Source organism: Geospiza fortis, unplaced genomic scaffold (assembly GCF_000277835.1).
Source record: "Geospiza fortis unplaced genomic scaffold, GeoFor_1.0 scaffold92, whole genome shotgun sequence".
NCBI lineage: Eukaryota > Metazoa > Chordata > Aves > Passeriformes > Thraupidae > Geospiza > Geospiza fortis.
The window spans coordinates 1,932,719-1,954,339 of record NW_005054389.1 but is presented as its reverse complement, the minus strand read 5'-3'; the positions used below and the strand labels follow the sequence as shown (position 1 = coordinate 1,954,339).

The window sequence follows — 21,621 nt, the reverse complement described above, 5'->3', positions numbered from 1 at the left end:
TATCTCCATGCACTCCTCAGCCCAGCAGGGCTCTGTCCCACTCCACGCTCCAGCTCTCCTGAATTCTTCACTCCATGGCAAACTGCCCCTTCTGGGCAAGAGGGCAACAAACAAGGTTTGCCCTCCCTGCTCGTGCAAAGCACACTCAGAATGCCAAGGCAGGGCTACTGCAGTTGTATCATATCTTAATACATGTGGGTTTTCTGGAGCAGCTTATGCATGATCTGATGCATCTTCCAAGAGCATATCCCACATGTTTTCATGCAGATATGAGTGCTGGGCCTGTTGTTTAGCTGCAAAATCAGTAGAATGAAGGTTAAAAACACTTACTGTTAATCCAGGCTAAAACTTGCTTGCTGCCTGCTTCAGACACAAATTCACTTTGGCATATACAGTATTAGACAGCCAAAGCAAATCAAGCTAATTTAATCAACCTCTCTAATTAAATTTTACTTTTTAAAGTCTCTTCTGGAAGACAGAAAAAACATAATTAGGGCAACATTCAGTAAACATGTTACATGAGGCATTAACAGGCCTTTGCCCAGAATCTTGGCTAAAAACCAGAATGATTAAAGCTGCCCTGGCAGCACATAGTTCTTGAGGGGTACCCTTAGGAAGTCAGTACCCAGCCCCAAATACCAGTTGCTAGACATCTCACACAAAAAGAAAACAGAGGGAAGATGAACAGCTGGTTAAAATAAACAATGCAACATAGCATGAACTAAAATGGAAAAAAAAAAAAGCTTGTCTGAGTCTCAAAATAGTTTTAACATTTTTTTGGGATGTGTCTCACATGTTCTCTCAAGTCCCAGCTACAGTGTGCAGGTGCGTAAGAGTATAATGGTGCTCATCAAATCCCAGTCCTAATGAATCCAGAGAAAGTGGGAGCTCCTGGATTACTTTTAGAGTAATTTAAACAGGATAAGGATTTAGCCCCTCGTGTTAACCTTTTGTGCAGTACTTCAGCACTGCAGTTTCCTGGACCATCTGTCAGCAGCAAATGCAAATGCTTATGTTAATGACTAAGGAAAAGAAATCATTACCTCAACTTACTTATTGCTCAGGAAAGGCTTTTCATAATTTTATCTATAAAATTACTTGTTTTGTGAACAATAAAAAAAAGCATTATGTGGAGAGTATTCCAGTATCCCATACAGAGGATGGATTGCAGGAACAAAATGCCAGCTGAATAGATAAATCTGTCCCATCTAAGAGTCAGACTAGCAAATCCTGGCTCTGTTACTGTTTGGTCAACAACACAAAACAGTATGTTCTGCATTCTCATTTAAAGGTGAGATACAGACACGAAACAGGAGAAAAAAAGGTCTAAGAGTTTCTCTTCCTGTGCAGTAGACACCAGAAATTTCAAGATTTTTTTTTTTAATCCTTTCATAAGGGTAGAGAACCTTTGCCATTTACCTTTAAGGAGGCATTTTGTCTTCAATAATCAATCTTTGAATTAAAATATATCATAATGCCCAAGATAAAAAAAACTATCCTAATAGAAAAAAAATCCGCTTATCTCTTACATACGAAAATTCTGTTAATGTCTTAGAAAGAAATAGAAAAAAAGAGAGAGGTCTCACATTTATAAATATGGCACTGGGAGACTCACTTATTTTCACATGCAAATCCCACCTGTTATCAAGCTGTGTGTGCATTCAGCACCTGCCCCTCACAGAACACACAAGGCTGGGCTGTGCCTGGGCATCCAGCTGATAAGCAGGGCTTGACACATGTATCAGAAAAGACAGCCTCAGGTGCTCTTTGCCTTTCAATGCATTCAGCAGTGGTGATGCTGTTGTAAAGGATATGACCAGACCCTGTATTTTTGTAGGGCCATTCTACATCTGGGACATTGAAAAGAAAAATAGTGATTAAAAAAAAAAAAGGAATATCTGTAAAGTTGACATATCTTAATTGCTCAGCCTTGGAAAACAACATTGGGTCAGGTTGGAACAACAGGAGAGATTTAGCAGGAACATGTGTTGTGCCAGCTCAGAGCAATTCATCTTTGCTATTGAATATGAGAACCAGGCAGGCTCTCCTGAAACAATGCCCTTTTTTCACCCTGCACCTCTCAGCCTTCTCTGGCTTTTGGTACCGATGTCTGAGCCCTGCTGGTGCTGCTCCCTTTGGGGCTCCTGCAGGGTGCGAGGCGCCGGGAGCGCAGCCTCACCCAGCCCTGACTGCAGGACAGCTGCCCCTGCCAGCGCCAGCCAGCACAGCCGTGAGTGACACACGTCCAGCAGGAGCTGTGCACATCCCTCCTGGCCTCTGCACAGCATGGGTGGCTGGGGAAGCAGGCAGTCTCTGGGGAAGACCAGGAAAAACAAGCCAGCGCTTCGTGAGCCACACTCATCGCTGCCTTTGCCTCAGTGGGAAGCTGTGCCAGCCTCAGGAGCTGTTAATGCTTCTGCCCTCTTCCTAGATCCTGTTTCCGTCCCAGCCTGTATTTTTAGTTACATAAATTATCCCAGTGTCTGACCCCGAGCTTGTGACAGAGGAAATGAAGCAGAGCACGAATTTTCCTAACTGAAAGAACTAACTTGACTCCAACTATTTAAAGTACTGGTCCCTAATGGTTTGGACTGCAGTGGGCCGTCCAAATACTTGCAGAGGGAAGCAACTAATCCCCCACCAAGTCCCCTCCTCCCTGCTCTGACCAAATGCACATCTGTCACACACCACCAAACAGTGTCCCTCCCCACCACAAGGCAGAAGCACTCCCCTAATCCTGGTACCCCTATGTGGCACAGAGGAGGCTGGAATTTCAGTCCAGGAACTATACCCACTGTCCACATTAACCATGAGGAGTCATCTCTTCCATGTTGTTGCCCAACTAGAAAAGAACTTAAACATTTTAGAAATAAACCGTCAGCTGCTAAAGGTAAAATAGAAGCAATAAGGAAGAACATGTGGAGAGAACGAAGAGATGACAAAATAAATTGACCCAGTTTCTGAATTCAACAGAGAACAAAAACACAAATGTGCCTAACAAGCACTGCAGGAAATCTCAGGCACTACAGTAACCAAACAAAAACCTGTGAATACAGGCACAACTGTAGAAAAACTATTCTTAGGCTATTCATTTCTTTTGCTTAGAATGATTCTGAATGGTAGAATGTATACAGACGAATTCAAAATGGAAAAGGTAGACGTGATTAATATGTCAAGAAAATTATAATTGTCAGACAGAAAGTTACTGGGACAGCTCTTTAGAGCTGCCTTGCACACACAGGAGTGCGTTGCAAAGACTGCTCTGACAGCCCACAGCACCACTAGTTCCAGATTTACAATTTACTTCCAAACATTTGAACTTTTTCCTTCTTTTTTTTTTTTCTGCTGTGTAAGTAAATAAAATATCCCTGGTTTAGTTGGGTTTTAACTTCAGCAGTTAGACATAACCACATGCATTGAGTTTCTAAGTCATTGAGGGCACTGAGTTAGGTGTCAGCCTCATGGAAACCATCCCTGTGCCCCACCCATGTGCTGACAAATCCCACACAGAGCCTGAGCTGCAGCACAATCATCAGCCACAGCACACCCTGTGACACTGCCTGTGGATAGTGACAGGCAAACACACACTGCAGCTCAAAGTTACCCTGCTGGCATTCAAATTCTGAAATATCTGACTTGAATTCTTGTCTTTTAGCATGTTCCTGTACTTTCACCTCTACTCCCAAGTAGATAAAAGCAGCTCCTAATTAAACACTGGAAAGGAAACATGGAAAATGGTAGGCTCTGGGCTTTGTCATCCTTGGTGTTTCACACACTGCTGTAAGAGATGTAAAATGTTAGTATCCTACTGCAATAATTTCATTAAAAATAAATGCAGTGCAGCTGTAGCAGCCTCCTGGGAAGATGAATGATTTAAGCTCTACAGCAACACACAGGTCAGAGGCAGTCATTCCACACAGCCACTCACAGCACTCACACTTGAGCTTACCCTTGTTTTGGCATCAATTTTAGCTCCTCGATCAAGTAGGAGTTTGACCATATTTGCATTTCCCCTTTTTGATGCAACGTGCAACGGTGTGATATCATTCTGTGGAAGAAAACAACATGAAAATAAATATGCATATGTCTGTCTTTCATGAATTCCATTTTTGTTTTGCTCACAGAGTGAAGTATGCCAAATTTGCTAAATCATGACACAGTTTGTTTCCCTGGGAGCATGAAAGCAAAGGGAAGCTGTGCTCAACCTCACATGTGAATTACTGGCCTGATATCTCAACATACACACAGTGAAGACAAAAGTCAAATTGTTGTTAGAGTTGTAAGATGACACGATTATGCCTCAGTTCACAACTTTTGCTTAAGGGTTGAACTTATGCAATTTTACTGAATCTTAGCAATTTAATCCAGATGTGGATGTTTAGGAGCCTGTAGTGATAAGGATTCATACCTCAACTTCACTGGCCTTGTAGGAGCCATAGAAAAATAAGCAAAACCACTATATCTGCAGATCTCATACAACAATTATGAGAGGCCAGCATTACTTATTTCTGAACATTACCAGCAAGCCCTGAAAGCCTGGCAAGCACCTTCATTTCAGTTCCACCATTAATTCTGCCTACTCAATTTGCTCCTCTAATGGGCGTAACACCGTGCTGGAAGTGGGGCTGCAGAGAAATGTGTGTGCTGCCCTGAGTGCTGCCTGGCAGGCTGGCACAGGCAGGGATGCTGCACATCCAGGACAGTTACATAACCCACTCTGAGCACACACAGGCAGCACTTCCTAACAAGATGCAGCCAGGCTGTCTCTTCATGCTCTGCTGACTCCTTTATCTTGTGCCCTATGAAGGCCACGTCCTGTGTGCATCTGATCATATGGAGCCAAGGAAAAATAAAAGGATCTAAACAGAGCATGCAGCCAGGGTATGCAGACACACAGAATTGTAAAGGATGTGTTCCTGGGTGTTGGGGGCAGCACAAACAGCTGGCTGTGTAAGCCAGCAGCCCTGGCACCCAGCAGAATGCAGCACACACAGTGTCCTGTGGCTGGCTGGATCAAAGGCACCCTGAGCAGCAGGGAGGGTATGGCTGTCTGACCTGGCTAACAGAGCCTTCAGCAGCACAGGTGAGTGCAGTGATGGAGAGCCAGCACCAAGAAAAGATCCCCTCTCAGCTGTGACGAGCTGACTCACAGCCTAATCATAACACCAAGTACCTCATGCAGCTGCTACATTTTCATTTACACAAAATTTCACTATGAAGCAAACTCACAGCTACTAGAAAGTACTAATTAATGTTATCTCAGAGGTAAAATACATGTTAGCAAGGTTAAATGACAGAGATACTTCCTACAATATTCATGATCGTTAGAGGATCAAAGTGATGGTTGTGCTAGGGTAGCTTCTCATTCCTTTAAAAAGCAAAGTAAAACAGAAAGTGCAGCATGTCTAGTCATTTCAGGGAGGTAAAACTATGTGATCACTTAAATTTTCTGTGAGATGGTTTTCAAAAAAAGAGTTAATTCTATTTGACTGGGAGCTGACACTGGATATAATATGGGGTCACTACATTCCTGTAGCAGTCACAAAGAGGACAGAAAATAAAGGAGAAAAACAATTATGTGGAGATACTTTCTGCTTTTTTTCTCTTCCCAGGAGGAAAGATGTTACTGAGGTCAGAGAGAGAGACAGATGAATTCTACTTTCCCAAGAAAAAAATGGTAAAGGAAATAACTTTTGTGTCTTCAAGTAAAGAGTACTGCAGGTAATTTAGATTAAAGAAACATCTTTTTCTACTTGCTGATGTTAAGGGGTAAAGAGGTTAACTCAGCCTAACAGAGCCTAGTGCCCTGTTAATACATCAAAATAATTTAGTACTAATAATTTACTGCCTCATACATAGACAAGAAGAAAAGCGTTTTCCAAGCATCAAGAAAGAAATGGAGGCAGAAGAGACAGCAAAAGGCAAGACAAACACCTGTTAGAAGCCTGGTACTCATTCATCTCAACACTAAGCTGAATCTAGTACAGCACAAGGGAGGGCATAACCACACAAGAATGTGCACTCTGGATCCAATTATTTGCCAGTCAATGCTCCTGCTGCCATGAATGAAGGAGAGTTGATTCCGGAATAGAGGGATGAGTGCTGGCAAATACACAGCTCAAAACTAAAAAAGATGACTTTAGCAATTAAGTTGACCCCTTAGCAATTAAGGGTTAGGTGACACTGTTTGCTTGCAACAGGGAAAAAATGAAAAATATCCACTTTCACATTCAAAACCAAGTCCTGTTCAAATGACATTCAGATTTCTGGATTGCTACCAAAGCTATTAGGACAGCATATTTCTCTCTCAGCTTCTGACAGGGGCGATCATGCTGGCTGGAAATGTGAGGAAATTCTCCAGCACTGAATGAGGGCTGAGCTCGAGAGCCAGCAATACATCTTTGCTCTATGTGATCACCTGTCTTTACAAAAAACATAGAAATTTATTGTCTTTAGCATCTTGAAACCTGGAGTTACTTTTGGTTGAAAACAGTCAGCAAGTTCACATTACAAAGAGATGGATGGAGAAAGAATGTGATTGCACCAAAAAAATTTTGTGAGGAAAACCAACTACACACAGCTTCCCAGAAATAATTACTGGAACAGGAGGAATCAAGCAAATTAATTTCTATATGTCCAGTGTAATATCTGTCCTTATGGATGACCAAAGAGCTTCTCTTTCCTAGGAAAGAGCACTCATTCCCTTGGAAGGAGTTTGCAGGTTTTGTTGTACTTTACTAACCTGATCAGACAGTTCATAAAAAAATTAAGAGATGAAGAATTAAAAACACTTTTAACCTATTTCACCCTTAACATCTCAGGAAAACACTGTGAGGAAAAGAAGGGGGAAAAAAGGGGGGGCAAGTCTCTATTCAGAATTTAATTTTGCTGTTTAGCTATTTAAGCTTTTACTGGTAGCAAAGAATGCTAAGTAATAATTCAGCTGGCTGAGAGTTCTGACTCCAAACAGATGAAGGAAGAGATGCATTATCTGAATGTTTGAATAATTGCACACTGATGTTCAGGCCAAGAAACTTGGCTTTGGTCAACACTCTGTTGTATCAAGTCTTAAAGAATCACAGCTAGAAGTTTCATATGTGTGGTCCTTCCCCATCTCTCATCTCACAATTAAGAACATGAACTGAGAAGTGAAAAAGCCTCAGACAACACCATCATTAATTCTTCTGATGACAAAATGTAAAGCAAGGAACTCAAAATGGAGTTATTTGTACTTGTCACAAGAAACAAGAGATTAAAAAAGCTTAATAATATGGGCAACTTGTGTGTTGTTTATTAACACTAAAACTGTGGTATCAGCAAACAAAATAGCCACCAAATGTAAGGTTCTGAATTCTTCAGTGTATCAACAGCATCTGCTGTCTTTTCAGTCTATTTTTATCCGTTTGATCTTCTATAAATTTCTCCCTTTGTTCTTAAGATAGAATAGTAAATCAGGAAATTTTTGAAGATGTTTTCCTGCAGTAATAAAGCTGAAATGCCTTTCAAAAGTTGCCATTAAATTATGTGGTTCAGATCCAGAGTTCCTGCTGGAGCGCTGCTTGCCCTTGCTGAAATATCCAGCGCTGGGTAATGTCTCAGGCAGACCCCTTCACACTGAGGTCCAATTTGTGAGTTAATAAATTCTACAGGGAATAGGAAACATCATTGTGAGAATAGCAAGCTAAAACTATGGCGAAAATGGTCACAGGATTATAAACTAGAACACAGCCTTTCCTCTCCTTGGCAGATTTCCTGGGACAAATGACCTGAAGTCCTCTGAGGCTGTCCATAGCTCAAATGGCATGGATTAGGTACATGCAACTTCTTCTACACTCCACAGATTGTGGATGGTGGTTTTCCCTTTGTCCCCATCCACTGCCTGCTGCAGCCCCCTAACACAGGGCCTGTGCCCTCCTCCAGAGCCACACAACATCCACAAATCCAATGGGAGAGGAGTGACCTGCTTTTACAATCAGGGGCCTTTGCTTGTGCCTGATCAGAGGGAACACCAAGCCTTTCCAGCTGCAGCTCTCTATCTACAGCTTCCCAAGAAAACTCAAAAACTTTTCAGTTCTTCTCACTCCTCAACTAAGAGCAACCTCTAGGAAGAGCTTAATATTGACACAGAATGTGTAAGAAATCCAATGGGAGAGGAGTGACCTGCTTTTACAATCAGGGGCCTTTGCTTGTGCCTGATCAGAGGGAACACCAAGCCTTTCCAGCTGCAGCTCTCTATCTACAGCTTCCCAAGAAAACTCAAAAACTTTTCAGTTCTTCTCACTCCTCAACTAAGAGCAACCTCTAGGAAGAGCTTAATATTGACACAGAATGTGTTTTCAGCTTTCACAGAAGCTGAAAACAGCCAAACTGCTACAACAAAAATTTCTTATACAGTCCCTCCAGCATTAGAGGTTTTTAAGAAAAGAGCATCATGGTGGGTTTTGCATACTGGGATTGTCAGCAGCACCACTGCATTGTTATCAACACTATTACCAGATCCTGGAGGTATGGGAAGATTGTGGTGTGCTTTTGAAGATTCTCACATGCAATTATGCACCAACACCTTGTATGTTAAAACACCCAATATCCTCCCCTGTATTTTTCTGCAATTCAGAACTGGAGCTATAACACAGCACAACTCCTGCAGAGAAAAGTCTTAGAGTAGCAGTCACTGGGATCACTGAGACTTCTATAGATGTTTCAGAAATTAAAGATAAAAATGCACAATCAGATGCTTTCCAGGAAACCCTCAACAGTACACAATTTTCCAGCTTTTTTCCTTCTCTTCTTAATGCCAGTAAGTCTTATAATGTGCTATTTTAGTTCTTGTGTGCTTATACACTTAACTTTCTTCAGGGTTGAGATGTATAAAATGAATCCTAGAAGAAAACAAAGAAGACTATAGAAAGGGGCTCTTATGGCAAACTACCACTGGGGAAACAAAGATGTTTTTCTCTTATGCCACTGTCACTTAGATATTGCCTCTCTTTTTGATGGGCTAATGGTGTTCTGCTACTCAGCCTCAGGGTCATCATTAATGCATGTTGTCCTCACACCACCCTCAAAATCACCAAATCCTTTCCTAACCTTCCAGTAAGCAAACTTTCTGCAGGCAAAGCCCACTCTAGGATAAGGAGTGCTGTGGATCAGGAAGGCTTCCCCAGGGCTGGATGCAGTTTTATGGCACAGTGAGGAGCTCCTCCTGTTTGCTTTGGCAAGAAAGATACAGGGAGAGGTCACCTGCACACAGAGGATTCCCTGGCTGCCTCCACCTTCTGACTTGCTCAAGCACAGAGTGGATGTGGGGGTCACAGAGGTTTCTTTCAGCTGTTGCTCTGGAAGCTGCTGAGAATTTCATCCTTCCTTCCTTCCTAAGCATTGTTTTCCTCAGAGACAGGTGGAGCTTCAAAGGCATTCACTCACCTGGGCTAAACAGATCTTTCCACTGGAAGATCATCTCAGATAGAAGAAGGCGATCTGAAGACTGTGTGAACCCTCAAAAGATAACTTTTACCTAAATATAACTCCCAGTTTATTCCAAACACCTCCATTAAATCATTAAAACCCTAGGTAACACCTCCATTAAATCATTAAAACTCTAGGTAAGACATCTGATACAATTTGATTTAAAGGCACAAGTGGCTGATAAACAATAGTTTTAAAATGACAGGAATTCGTTTTTCCTGTTGAAAAAATTGATAAAATAGATTCACTTAAATGTATCTGGCTACCTTTCAGCTCGTAACTAGGAGTCATCACACTGTCAGCTAAGAAAAGGGTGCCTGGAGGTGTTGTAATCCTTCAAAGCCCAAGTAGTGACTGCTTTAAACTGTTCATCTGGCCAAGAAAGGAGGCAGACTTCACCCTCAGTTACCCTTTATTCTCCTCCTCCACTTCTTCAGTTTCTGTGTGATTGTCTCCCACTTAAGCAAGAGGGAAATATGGTGATGCAATGAAGTATTTGAAGTATTTTGGAGAAGCTGGACACACGATAATGTACTACAGGAAAAGGATGATGAGTAGTCATAAAATGCCTGTTACCCTGCAATGCATACCCTGCCAGTAATTGTGACAGGTTTTCTGTTGAGTTTGAGCCAAAGAAGTTGAGCCATTTGGAATGATTGTTTTTGCTTTGTTACCAAATGGCAATCATCCAGCTGAATAAGGAGATTTTGTTTCATTTGGAATGAGGTTAGGATGGCTCCCAGAGCTGCCTCCTTGTTTATAGGTGGAATAAAGGGCATCAAAAGCTGATTTACTGAAATTATTTCCATCCATCCCAATGGGGAGTTTGCTGTGCCACCTTCCCTGCACTTGCAGCAAGGCAAGAGGAGAAAGCAGACACAGAAGTGCTAATGCTGCTCACAGGGAGAGCTGACAGGGCATCAGTCACTGGACTGCAGGAGTGCAAACCTGTAAAAGCAGGTACATTTCCAACGCCCCAGCCTCTAGAGTCAGCAGGTACACAGGCTGGCAGGCACTGTGACACCTGTAAGAGCTGCTGGAGCTGTGCCTGTCCCCTGGCTGCAGTGAAAGAAGGGACCAAGGGAATATGTGACAGCTGAGAGGCAGGCAGGTGTGTACCAGCGGGGCTGAGGGAGCAGCTGCTCCTGAATATCACTGGGGACATCATTTACTCACAGCACAGCACCACTGCTGCTCCTGCCCACACACTGAGAGCCAGCAGCAAGCTCATCTCCTTCCTTGCCTTCCCTGCTGGAGCCTCCTCCTTCCCTCAGGGCTCTTGGAAACTGGCTGGGAACAGCAGCTGAGGAGATCTCCTTTGCCACAGGCCTGCCCTCCTTTTCCTTACATCCTTTCACCACACTTGCCCTTGGCCTTGCAGCTCTGCCTTCATCCTACACATCCATTCACATTCCTCCACCTTTCCCCTCCCTGACTACACTGACAGTGGCAGATGGCAGAGAGCTATTTGTCACACATTTGGCTTCACATTACCCTGCTCACACAAGCTTCTTTTGTTACCATAATCCTCTTCTCTTGTTCAAATCCCTCCCTAGAATTCGTGCTTTCCTGAAAAGTCTGAACATAAACTGAGAGATAGACTAGTAGTGCTAACTTGTATTTATTTAGTAAGAATAAAGGAAAAATGCACAAAGTGCATTTGACACCCCATCTTAAAAGTTTGCTTTTTACACTTCTGAAAGCTACAGTACATATGGTAATATTTTATTTGGGTTACAACCCTTCCATATCTTTGCTCTGTTGCTCATCTCACATTGTCAGCAACTCAAATAAGGGCCTTTCCTGCAGACGGAAGACAGCAGACTGTGGATAGTGTTGACAGAAATTAAAACAAGAGGCCACGAGGTGGCAATGAGCAGGTGGGTCATTTTCAGTACCTGTTTTGCAATTTGGGTAATCAAGGATCAAGCAAGGGCTCTGCTACTTGGTGCTGATAATTGGAAGTTATCAAGATATTGGAAGGCTCTGTTAGCCTACAAATCCACTGCTCTGCCAGAACCCAACCCATCCTCCTGTGCAGTGCTTTCATCCCCTGCAGCCTGATAAGCACTAAAGAACAAAATTCAGCTCCATATTACTGTTATTTATGCTACAATTCTTTCTGTCACAACAACTTTATCTAGATTTGCAACTGCCACAGAGTGGAGATGAGCTCTCTCTCTCTGGATGCCCCTGCCCTGTATCACAAGCACCAACAAGAGCTCAGTGCTGCCTGAGCCACAGCCCCTTCAGGCTGATGTCACTGCATCTCCACCACCCCAGCCATTCCAGAACTCTGTCTGATGATGACAACCAATGGAGGCAGAATTTAGAATGTCCAGATCTTGAGGAGGAGGCAAGAATGGCCTTTTCACTCTGGATGTGCTCTCCACAAGTGCCCTTAATCCAAAACAGAGCTGCTGAAGCCTAAGACTTATTATTCCATTAAAACAAGCATAGGCAGATGGTATTTAGAGCACTGGTACTAAATGCTGCTAATTGCTAATGTAGTAGCATTACTAATCCCTAATCTTGTTTCTGAGTGGGAAAGACTTGACCCAAGACCCCATTTGTCTTCCCTGCTTCTGTGATTAGGGCTTATCAACTCCACAATGCCAAAGCTTGGGATGGGGTATGAAATGCCTTAATGCTCTACTTGGGTCAGCTAAAGGACTTGGAAATCAGAGGTCAATGCTACCAGTGAAAGCAGAGCAAGGGGTTTGCAATGCTGGTCAGAAAAACCTTGCTGCATGTAAATATGTGCCTTAACTACAGAAGCATTCAAGTTTTTAGCCATACAAACTATATGAAGTAGAACACTGCAAATTCACTTTTCCCTTTGTGCAAATGCTCTAAGCAGTGTTGGAGTACTTTTCCTCTTGCAAAAGCAATAAACATAACACATGATCAAAATCTCAGAAGAGGAGCTGCTGGATTATCCACGTGACATAATTCCCCCCATAAATATAATCTTGAATTTACACTGGATTTTTTTAAACTTTTCCTAATTTAATTGAAAGATTGTTCCAGGAACTCATTAGTTATATTTAACATTCATTCACTATTAAGCAGTTATTAATTAAATAACATTAATTACTAAGATGTAATATGAAATACCTAAATTTCTAGACAACATTTATTCATGGCCAATTTATGCCTATTTACTCTTACATCAGCATTTGCCTTCACTTTGAATGCCTTGATTTTATCTCCCTATTGTCCTGGATCACCACCACATCTCTTCCCTGGCTTTGTCTGGGTAAGGTTTGGTAAGCCAAAGCCTTGCAGAGCCTCAGTTTATTTTGTTTTGGGGTTTATTAATTTATCTGGTCTCGTGCCTGGCACCACCATCTTTCCTTGCCCTTGATATTGTACCCCTATCCTTCGTGCTGTATCCCTATCCATATCTGTTTGGCTTTTTCCCCTGCTCTCCCAACTCTAACCTCCCTCTATTGCTTCCTGACTTCCTTCTGCTTACACTATGGACTCCACTCCTAGGTCTCACTTCATTTCCTACTCATCCAGGTTCCAGACTTCCTTTATGAATCCCCTGGCTCTTGTGCGTGCAGTGGAAGCACAGATGCTTTCCTCACCACCACACCTGATGTTCACTGGAAGCAGCGGCACGGTGAGGAGAATTCAGCAGGGACACATCACTCCTGCCGTATGTCACAGCTACAGGTGGAAGCATTTGTGCCACTGGATCCCAGCCCACCTTTTGCAAGGCTGGAGCCACGAGAACAGCAGCTCCTTTTGACGAAAGCAGAAGTTCTGGGAGGGGAGGGCTCGAGCTCCGGAGGTGGTAACAGAACAGCTCAGCCAGGTGCGGCCCCTTGGCTGGTGAGGTGGAGGTGCCTCTCACACCCCTGTGCAAAAGCTGTGGCCACAAAGCAAACTGAGCAAAACCGGCTCCACACTCACCCTTGCAGTGAAGTCCACGGCAGCACCCCGATTTAACAGCAACGTGGCTACATTGATATTCCCATAGTGAGCAGCTATGTGCAGGGGAGTGAACCCACTCTGCAAAATAAACAAAACAAAACACAACCAATAGATACTTTAAAAAAAATATCGCACTGGCATTCCACAATTCATGGCACATCACTGACAAAAGCTAGTAACAGGAGCCTGCTGCAAGTCATCACTTCAATTCTGTACTAGTTTTCACTCACTGATGTTTATTTATAGTATCTCAGAGAATCTAAATAAAATCACACTGCTATGCAGGAGGGAAAAAAATTAACATAATTATTCTAGAAGAAAAGAAGTTGAATAAAACTTTCAGTTATTCCAGGAAAACAGCAGCAAAACATTTGAGTATTAAAGCAATGATCTGACTTTTATAAGAAATTAGCTTCTAACTAGAAAAATATAGCTATTGGTATTATGTCAATCTTGCAAGTTAAATCTCTTAAAGATTCTTTGCAGAAGTTCAAATACAAGTCATTTAATGATATTTGCTAACTGGTTTTTGTAAATTCAAAGTAGATGCAAATCAAAATAACATCAAAGACTATTTTAAATTATTAATATGGGGTTTTTTTTCCAAGGGTTAGCACCATAAGGACCAGTCTCCCACTGTGGGCAATCACACTGGGTTATGTTCAGACACCACGAGTTACCACCCTAATTAAAAGATGTCTTACTGATAAAATTACTTCAGCAACTGATTTTCATATTTAAGTAGTTTTACTTCCTTTTAAAATAATGCTAAAACATGCAGCAATTCCATCAGTCCTGCAAAGTATGAAACCTTATGGGAACTAGATGCATTTCTAAATTGTTAGCAAGCCATGCTAGCTGCCACTGCCTTGCTTTGGGAGTTTTGCAGCTGTAAAATCACTCTCAGATCATTCTATTTGCTGACACCATCAAGGTAAGTGTCATGCAGAAGCCTAGAATCAGACCTGGATGCACAACATGACAGGGTTGTCTGCAGCTCTTAGAACATCCGATAAACATATGCTCCATGAGAATCCCTGAAAACTCCATCTCACGTAATACAGGCTTTTTATGATGGCAGTTAGTTCCCAAGAATGCTTCACTCTTACTTTTAAACTCTGGTTCCAGCTGCAGAGAGCCCTGGTCTCTAAACTACAGTCTTCTCTAGCACATGCTACTTCATTTCATCTAAAGCAGGTGTCTATCCTAAAATATGCGATGCAGACAGGAGGGAGAAATGATGCAGCAGCACTAAGTCATGGAGGAGTGATGATGCATAGATATATTTATATATACCTCTGTTGTTCTATTCACCATCATCTAGGTTAACACATTGGGAAGCAAAGAGGGGGAAAAAATGCACGGTTAGTCCACCACTGGTGACATGGGTGCGGAAAGCTTCGTGATGGCTGTGGGGCACGGCAGCTCGGGGGGCAGCACGCCCGGCACACACGGGAAGCTCCACAGGGTGGAAGCAGAACCAGCGAGTACTTTGAGTGCTAATTGTACTTTGAGTGCTAATTGTTACATGTTTACCCAAGTTCTCCAAGTAGCGATTGCACAGACAGCTGATCAAACGGCAACTGTGCAGTACCTACGGCTCACCACTGCTTTCAGGAGTGGCTTTCATTTCTGAGATAATAATTCAAATAATATTTTGTTTATTATTTTCCATTTGCAAGGTTTCTACAAGAGAAATCAACCCTGATTTAAGCAGAAGGGGAAGGGGGGAGAAAGAGACAAAGGAGGCAAATCAAACATTATTCTTTATCAGGTGTTGGAGGAGAAAGCTCTGTGTAACTGCAGCAGAACTGTTCACACCGAGGGAGATCTCCCCTGGCTGTGGTCAGCACCTGAGAGCACCAAAGCTCCTTGCTTTTCCCAACTGACCTTTGACTCCACGTCAGCGTTGTGGTCGTTCTGCAGGAGCAGAGCCGCCGCCTTGGTGTCGTCCTTGCGCGCCGCGATGTGCAGGGCGGGCAGGCGAACCTTCCCCTTGGTGTCATTCTCCAGCAGCAGGGAAACCACCTGGTCATGGCCTTGCTGCAGAGCTACTGCCAGAGGTGTGAAACCATCCTGCAACACACAACGGGCACCGTCAAGGTGTGCTCCAAACCTTCCACAGGGCGGGAAGGGGGAGCCAAGAGATCTCAGCCTTACGAACAGAGCTGGCCCAAATTCAGCCCAGAGTAACACGGTGCAAGTCAAAAGTACCCTGCAATGACCCCGAAAATGGAGTAAAGTGCTGGTGAACAAGGTTCCAAATACTCAAAACACCTTTCTAGCACTCCAGACACAACATAAAATTGTAAGATACAAATGACTGAGACTCAAGGAAAAAAAGCATGAAATTACTCACAAATTTAGAGTTAATTATACAGATATTTATCTATGTAAGTGCTTAATTAAATAAAAATGTATAAAAAGCTGAAATATTAAAATTACAATTGCTAATCATGTCTCAATAGTAAATTATCATCAATTCCTGACAGATTATAATCTACATTTTTATGATTTTTTAAAAAAACCAAACAACTAAACAAACAAAACAAGCTCTACCCTCTAACATAATTTATATGTACATTTAAAATATAATAATTGATCAAGAATACCACATTCTCTGAATGTAGTGATGTTCTACTACAATTTCTCTTCATAAAAAGGTATATAATTTGATAGACAATCCTGTTACAAAAATAAGTTATTTCCTTTCAGATTTGCTAATAACCAAAATAGTGTAGAATAAAAAACCTGAAAAACAGAAGGCTTTTGTTTAACAGATTTTGGAGCAGATTCCTCAAACACATAAAAAGCACAGTCTGGGATTTATAGCTTTATATCTTCATTTTAATTTTATGTTATGGATTCTTAGAAAACTAAAGAATGAAGGAGTTGACATTTACATTCTGCTCCATCCCAAACATCTGTCATTGCAACCCAGGAGCACATCCAGCTTTGTCCAAGATAATACCCATAAATCAGTCAAAAAATCCCAAAGGCAAACTATTTTGGATATTTATTTATTCAGTTTGTCTCCTGATGAATATATCCAAAACCTGTATTACCAAACCTCATGGCATCTTAGTGAGCAAACACATTCTTTCACTTTTCAACTACTGCTAACATGATGAAACCATGTAACTGTGAAATAAAAGTGCAGCAGTGACAGAGAAAGAGGTAGATCCTCACTCCATGTCAACAGTGCAGAGTTGAAGTGTTAATGTTTGAACTTTTGGAATGAAAAGTAATGTTTTCAAAATGGAATTTCTCCCTCTAGCTTCAAAACCAAGAACACCTCAGTCTAGGATGAGAAACAGGAGGGTCCTGAAAAAAAGAGCTTTTTCAAAATTTTTGAAGAGAAGAAAATCCAAAAAAAACCACTGATATTCCTGGGACCTAACAAGCAATTGCCACCGCATCCTCCCTGCCCCCCAAGGAGTTTCATGCTCATTTAACCAGGTTTCCCTGCTGCCTGCAGCTCCCCATCCTCCTGCAGCAGGGGCAGGCACTGAGCTGCAGTGCTGGGGTGAAACAGCCACAGGGCCATGGGGTGGGAAAGATGCTCTGCAGCCCCAAAGGCCAAAAACCCTCCCTGAGCATCCCCAGAGAGGGCTCTGGCAACATTGCTCTGCTGTGCAGGCAGAAATGGGGGCTTTTCCTGCAGCAACCCTGGAGGCCTTGGCTCCCTGCTCTATTTACACATCCCAAAATTCAGCCACTGCACAGAAAAGTGGTGTAGACACCCGCAACATCTTTTCTTGTAGGGAGATAGAACCAATTATTTCTGTTAATTAGATTAAAATGCCATGATTAAATAGTCACTTTTAAAGAGTACTCAGCTAAGTGGCAATCCTTTAGTTAAAAAAGTTTTTGCACTTAGAATGATAGAGAGAAATCAGATTTATTAGAAAACTCAGACCAAGAGAAAATAACAAAGAACCCATAAGCAACTATCTCAAGGAAGGCAATAAGGGTGCCACTGTTTTGTAGTCTGCTATCTTCAAATAAATTCTCCATGGATAAAATTAGATTGGACCTTATCATCCAGCTGAGATGGAAAAAAGCTCAACCTAAATTGACATACAGTGCTCAAAGAAAAAAAAATACCAAACAAAAAAAACCTAGTACCCCTTCAAAATTTTTTCTAAAATCTCATTTCAGAAGATCATACAGTGGCAAGTGACAATTTTGGACTAGTTTTCCAGATGTAATGCATTTTATTTTGGTATATCTTGACTTTCATATCCTTGAATATTTCCAGAAAATGGTTCTGATGCACGCTTCAAGTTATAACTAACTTCTAGTGATTTTGGAAACACTGTTTTGATCCATTAGCAATTAATTTTTCACAGTGGAATAAGGAATAAGGTTTCCTTTCTGTACCATTATACAGTAATACTATCATGTATAAGTGGCAATGAACTAATTGTGCATTTCATATTTTTCAAAAACTAGGCCTTTTCCAAATAAGCATTATTTCCTTAATGGAAACAGTACTGGTAGAGCAATTAGAATTCAATAAATATTAAAGAGAGCACATACTGAAATACCTTTCTACAGTTTGGTAGCAAAATATTGGTAATATGACAACTGAAAATTCACCAGATTCAACACCTTCCTCAATGCCATACATTAACAACTATTAATATATTTGTTATTTATTTTCCTCACAGGTTGTCTTATTTAAGTTAGAATTAATTTTGTATTTGAGTTATAATTGCTTTTTAAAGAAAGAAATACAAAGTGTTCTTCTAGAAGGATCACAGAACACCTTCAAGGATGGATCCTGCATCTTTCTGTCAGCTGGAAGCTCTCCCTGCAGCACCAGTTGGGGTAACTGGGTGCCACAGAGAGGGTACCACCATGGTAATGAAGCAGTTCAGGAAATGCCCAAGCCCCAGATAACCCTGGGTTTTCTCTGATCTCCCAGGACTGGTCCAAAGCACAGGCGAACAGTTGTTCTTGCCTTATGGCTGCCACCCTTCTCATTGTTCACTATTTTTAACAAAAGCACAGAGAACTTTTATATTATAGACACAGCTTCCCTGTGTGAGCACTTAACCTGAAAGATTAGCAGTTATGACTAAGAACACATCTATATTTAGAACTGTCTCTAGTTAAAGTATTTTTTTTTATTTTAGAAATGGCAAGAGACAGTTTAAATTGCTGAAAAGCCCATAACTCTATTCATTAGCACACTTCACAGAGACAGCTTTTTATTCGTTTTTAATTTTGTATTTAATAGACTAGTTTGATATAAGCTGGCAGAACTCATTGCTGAAACACATTTTGCTTTGTTCATAAAGTGTCAAATTCAAACTTTTACCTCTGTGGCAAGGCTTTGACTGGCACCATTGTCAAGAAGAAACTTAACAACCTCCAGGTGGTTTTCTTGGGCTGCCATGTACAGTGGAGTGAAGCCATTCTGAAACACAAAAACAAGAGTGTAAACACCCCACCAACATTTTATACATGAAACAGATCTGCCAAATGAGGGAAGATTAGGTGAAAAGTGAAAAAACTGTTTGCTCCCAGATGAGTTAATGCATGATCTACACTGGCTTAAGTGAAGATGAGAGAAGGGCAATATTATTTAAAAGGACACAGAAGAATCTTTCAGCTGACCAGATACAACTCCCACAGCTAAGTGAGAACAATTCCTTTCACATCTGTTGAGAAGTTAAGCTAAAAATCAATCTAGACAGATGATTTGGTGGCCATGAATTATGATTCCTGATAAATACAGCCAGCCACAGCACTGGAAATACAAAACAGGACAAGGAAATACAATACAAGTCTGTGGGAAAACCAAGAGCAGTGACTCCTCAGAGTAATTGACATTTTTTCTCTTCTTTCCATTAGCTTTGACTTCTCTTTCACTTGTGCCAGCTACTTCTGCCTTCCATCTCCTCAAAGAGCTGCCTTCTGAGCACACTCTGCTTCTGGGCACCGAGCTACTTCATATTTCAGGCACAGGAGATGTGAGGATCACTGGTGCTCAGCAGTTTGAGACAGAGGTTTATTAGTGTTTCTGAACACATTAGAGCATCTCTCAAATTATGCTTAAGTGACTGATTTCAATCAATGCAATACAAGTATTAGAGGTTGCAGAGATTAACTCCTTCTTTGGTGAATGCTTTTGTCTTAGAGCCAAACCTTTTGTCTTTGTCTTAACTGTAAACAGCCTGTGAGAAACTGAATTTTTTGGGATTAATATTAAGGCAACGCATTTTTTACCTTTTGTTCCAAGAATTTCTGAAATCTCTGCTACAGTTACACAGGACACTGACCTAGATTTTGCAGAAAACCAATGGGGCTGAAAACAGATGAGCTGAGAAGAGTTTGCCCATATGGCTACATCAAAGGAAAAACATCCACGTTCTGGGCCCTGGGGAGATGCAGAGGGAGACCCATGGCAGTGAGATTGGGCTGAGCTGCGGGGGAGCAGCTGAGGGACACCTGACTGTCCCAGCAGTGGGCAGGGCACACGTCCAGCACCCAGCACAGGTGACCTGAGGGCAAGCACGCGGCAGCAGGGACACACAGGAGGTCACAACAAAGGACACTTGGGGAGGAAATGGATGTTGGACCCAAGAGGAACTTCACCAGCAGCAAGGCACCCAGCAGCTGTGAAGCCACATGTTCACAAGGCCTGCACAGGTGGCAGGGCCTGCTGCTGTTCCAGGATTTGATAGTTTGGTCTCTGTGCAGGCAGGCACTGCTACAAGCACAGAGCAGGCACAGAAGGGCTCACAGAGCCCAAGCACAAAGTTAGAAATGTGTTTAATGCACTCTCCTGAACAGAGGTCCAACAGTTCAGTCACCATACAGTCAAAATCCTATTTAGTTAAAAAACAGAGAAGCCAGGAAGCACTTGCTAAGGTAATTTATATGTCACACTACAACTTATTGCAGTGAACTGCAGTCTGGGGTTGAGTCTGGTATTCGATCATTTCATGGCATATTCTATATCTATTTACTAACTCAGCTGGAAACAAAGATGATTTTTTTAGTTTCAAACATTTGCAATTAGAAAGGAAGCAGGAAAGACTACCGAACAGTTGGTTTCACGAAATAATTAATAGGCAGAAATTCTCAAACCCAAATATTATTAGCATTTGGAGGCAGAGCAGAACCTTTTCTCCTATGCTAAGTTTTTTTAGGGTTTTAAATATCTTTCCACCCCACACTTAACACTTGCTTCTCTCTTTAGAAAGGGGCTGGAATTGCCAGACAGCCACAAGTCTGAAAAAAAAAAAATTGCCTTGAATAGTAATAGAAGAGGTGTAAAGTTCAGCCCCAGCACAAATTTCTGGCTTGCTTTTTGGCCTTTTTTACAGACAGGAAGATTTGGTTAGAGAAGCCCTAACACTGGAACTGTCAGCATGGGAGAGCTGTTACTTTCAAGGAAAGAGACAAAGCTCAAGAGGAGCTCAGCACCACAGACCAAGCTGGTCCAGGGCAGTTTGGTGACAGAAAGCACCAGGGACCTCCTCAAAAGCTGAATCCCAGCTGGTAATGGTGTGGAATGGCCAACAGGGGTGTTACATGGGTGCTCCAAGTAAAGACATCAAAGGCCTCCATAGTGGTGTGGGGGAGAAATAAATCTTTAATTCTGGCACGTTGGCAAAGTTAGAGTAACATGTGGCCAAACCTTAGGGTGTATGGACAATACAGTTATATAAGATGTTTACAATCTCAGATTATTTTTAGTTTCAGGGCTGAATACACAAGTTCTCAAACACAAGCTGAAAAGATCCTGTCAATCCCATCTTAAGTTCTTTAACAGGAAAACTATGGCAAATATTTCTGCTTTGTTTTACTTCATAACAGCCATGGGAGATTTTTACCTAAAAATACTTTGTTGTTGTTTTCTTTAAATTTAAGTTATATGGTTCCTGGAATTAAATAGTGCTGTACTGAGCTAGTATAAAAGAGTAAGGAAGAAGAACTGAGTCATTTATTTCTTTTCCTCAGGTGAAAAAAACCATGAAATATAGACCACAAATAACTAACATTTTCAAAATCAATCCTGTTAAGCATTTTGTTCCTATTATTTGAAAGACCAATAAAAAACCCCACCCCTCACTTCTTTAAAATGTTTTGTTGTTTTTTTTTTTAATAAACATTTATTTTCACGCCCACATCTTTATATACAACAGAATGGTAATCCTGGGCCAGATGAGAAGACTGTCTCTTCTCTGACACTGCCTG

At 41.7% G+C, this 21,621-nt stretch overlaps 1 protein-coding gene across 30 annotated transcripts in view; it reads right to left on the bottom strand.

Annotated features, from left to right (window-relative positions):
- Window positions 1–21,621, bottom strand: part of ANK3 (ankyrin 3) — a 284,745-nt gene that overhangs the window by 112,757 nt on the left and 150,367 nt on the right. For all 30 annotated transcript variants that reach the window (XM_031060737.1, XM_031060730.1, XM_031060744.1 and 27 more), the window contains exons 5-8: window positions 18,734–18,832; window positions 15,298–15,483; window positions 13,387–13,485; window positions 3,950–4,048 (exon numbers count right to left, since the gene is read on the bottom strand). In XM_031060737.1, the coding sequence (XP_030916597.1) occupies window positions 3,950–4,048; window positions 13,387–13,485; window positions 15,298–15,483; window positions 18,734–18,832 (483 nt within the window). The remainder of the gene's footprint in view (window positions 1–3,949; window positions 4,049–13,386; window positions 13,486–15,297; window positions 15,484–18,733; window positions 18,833–21,621) is intronic.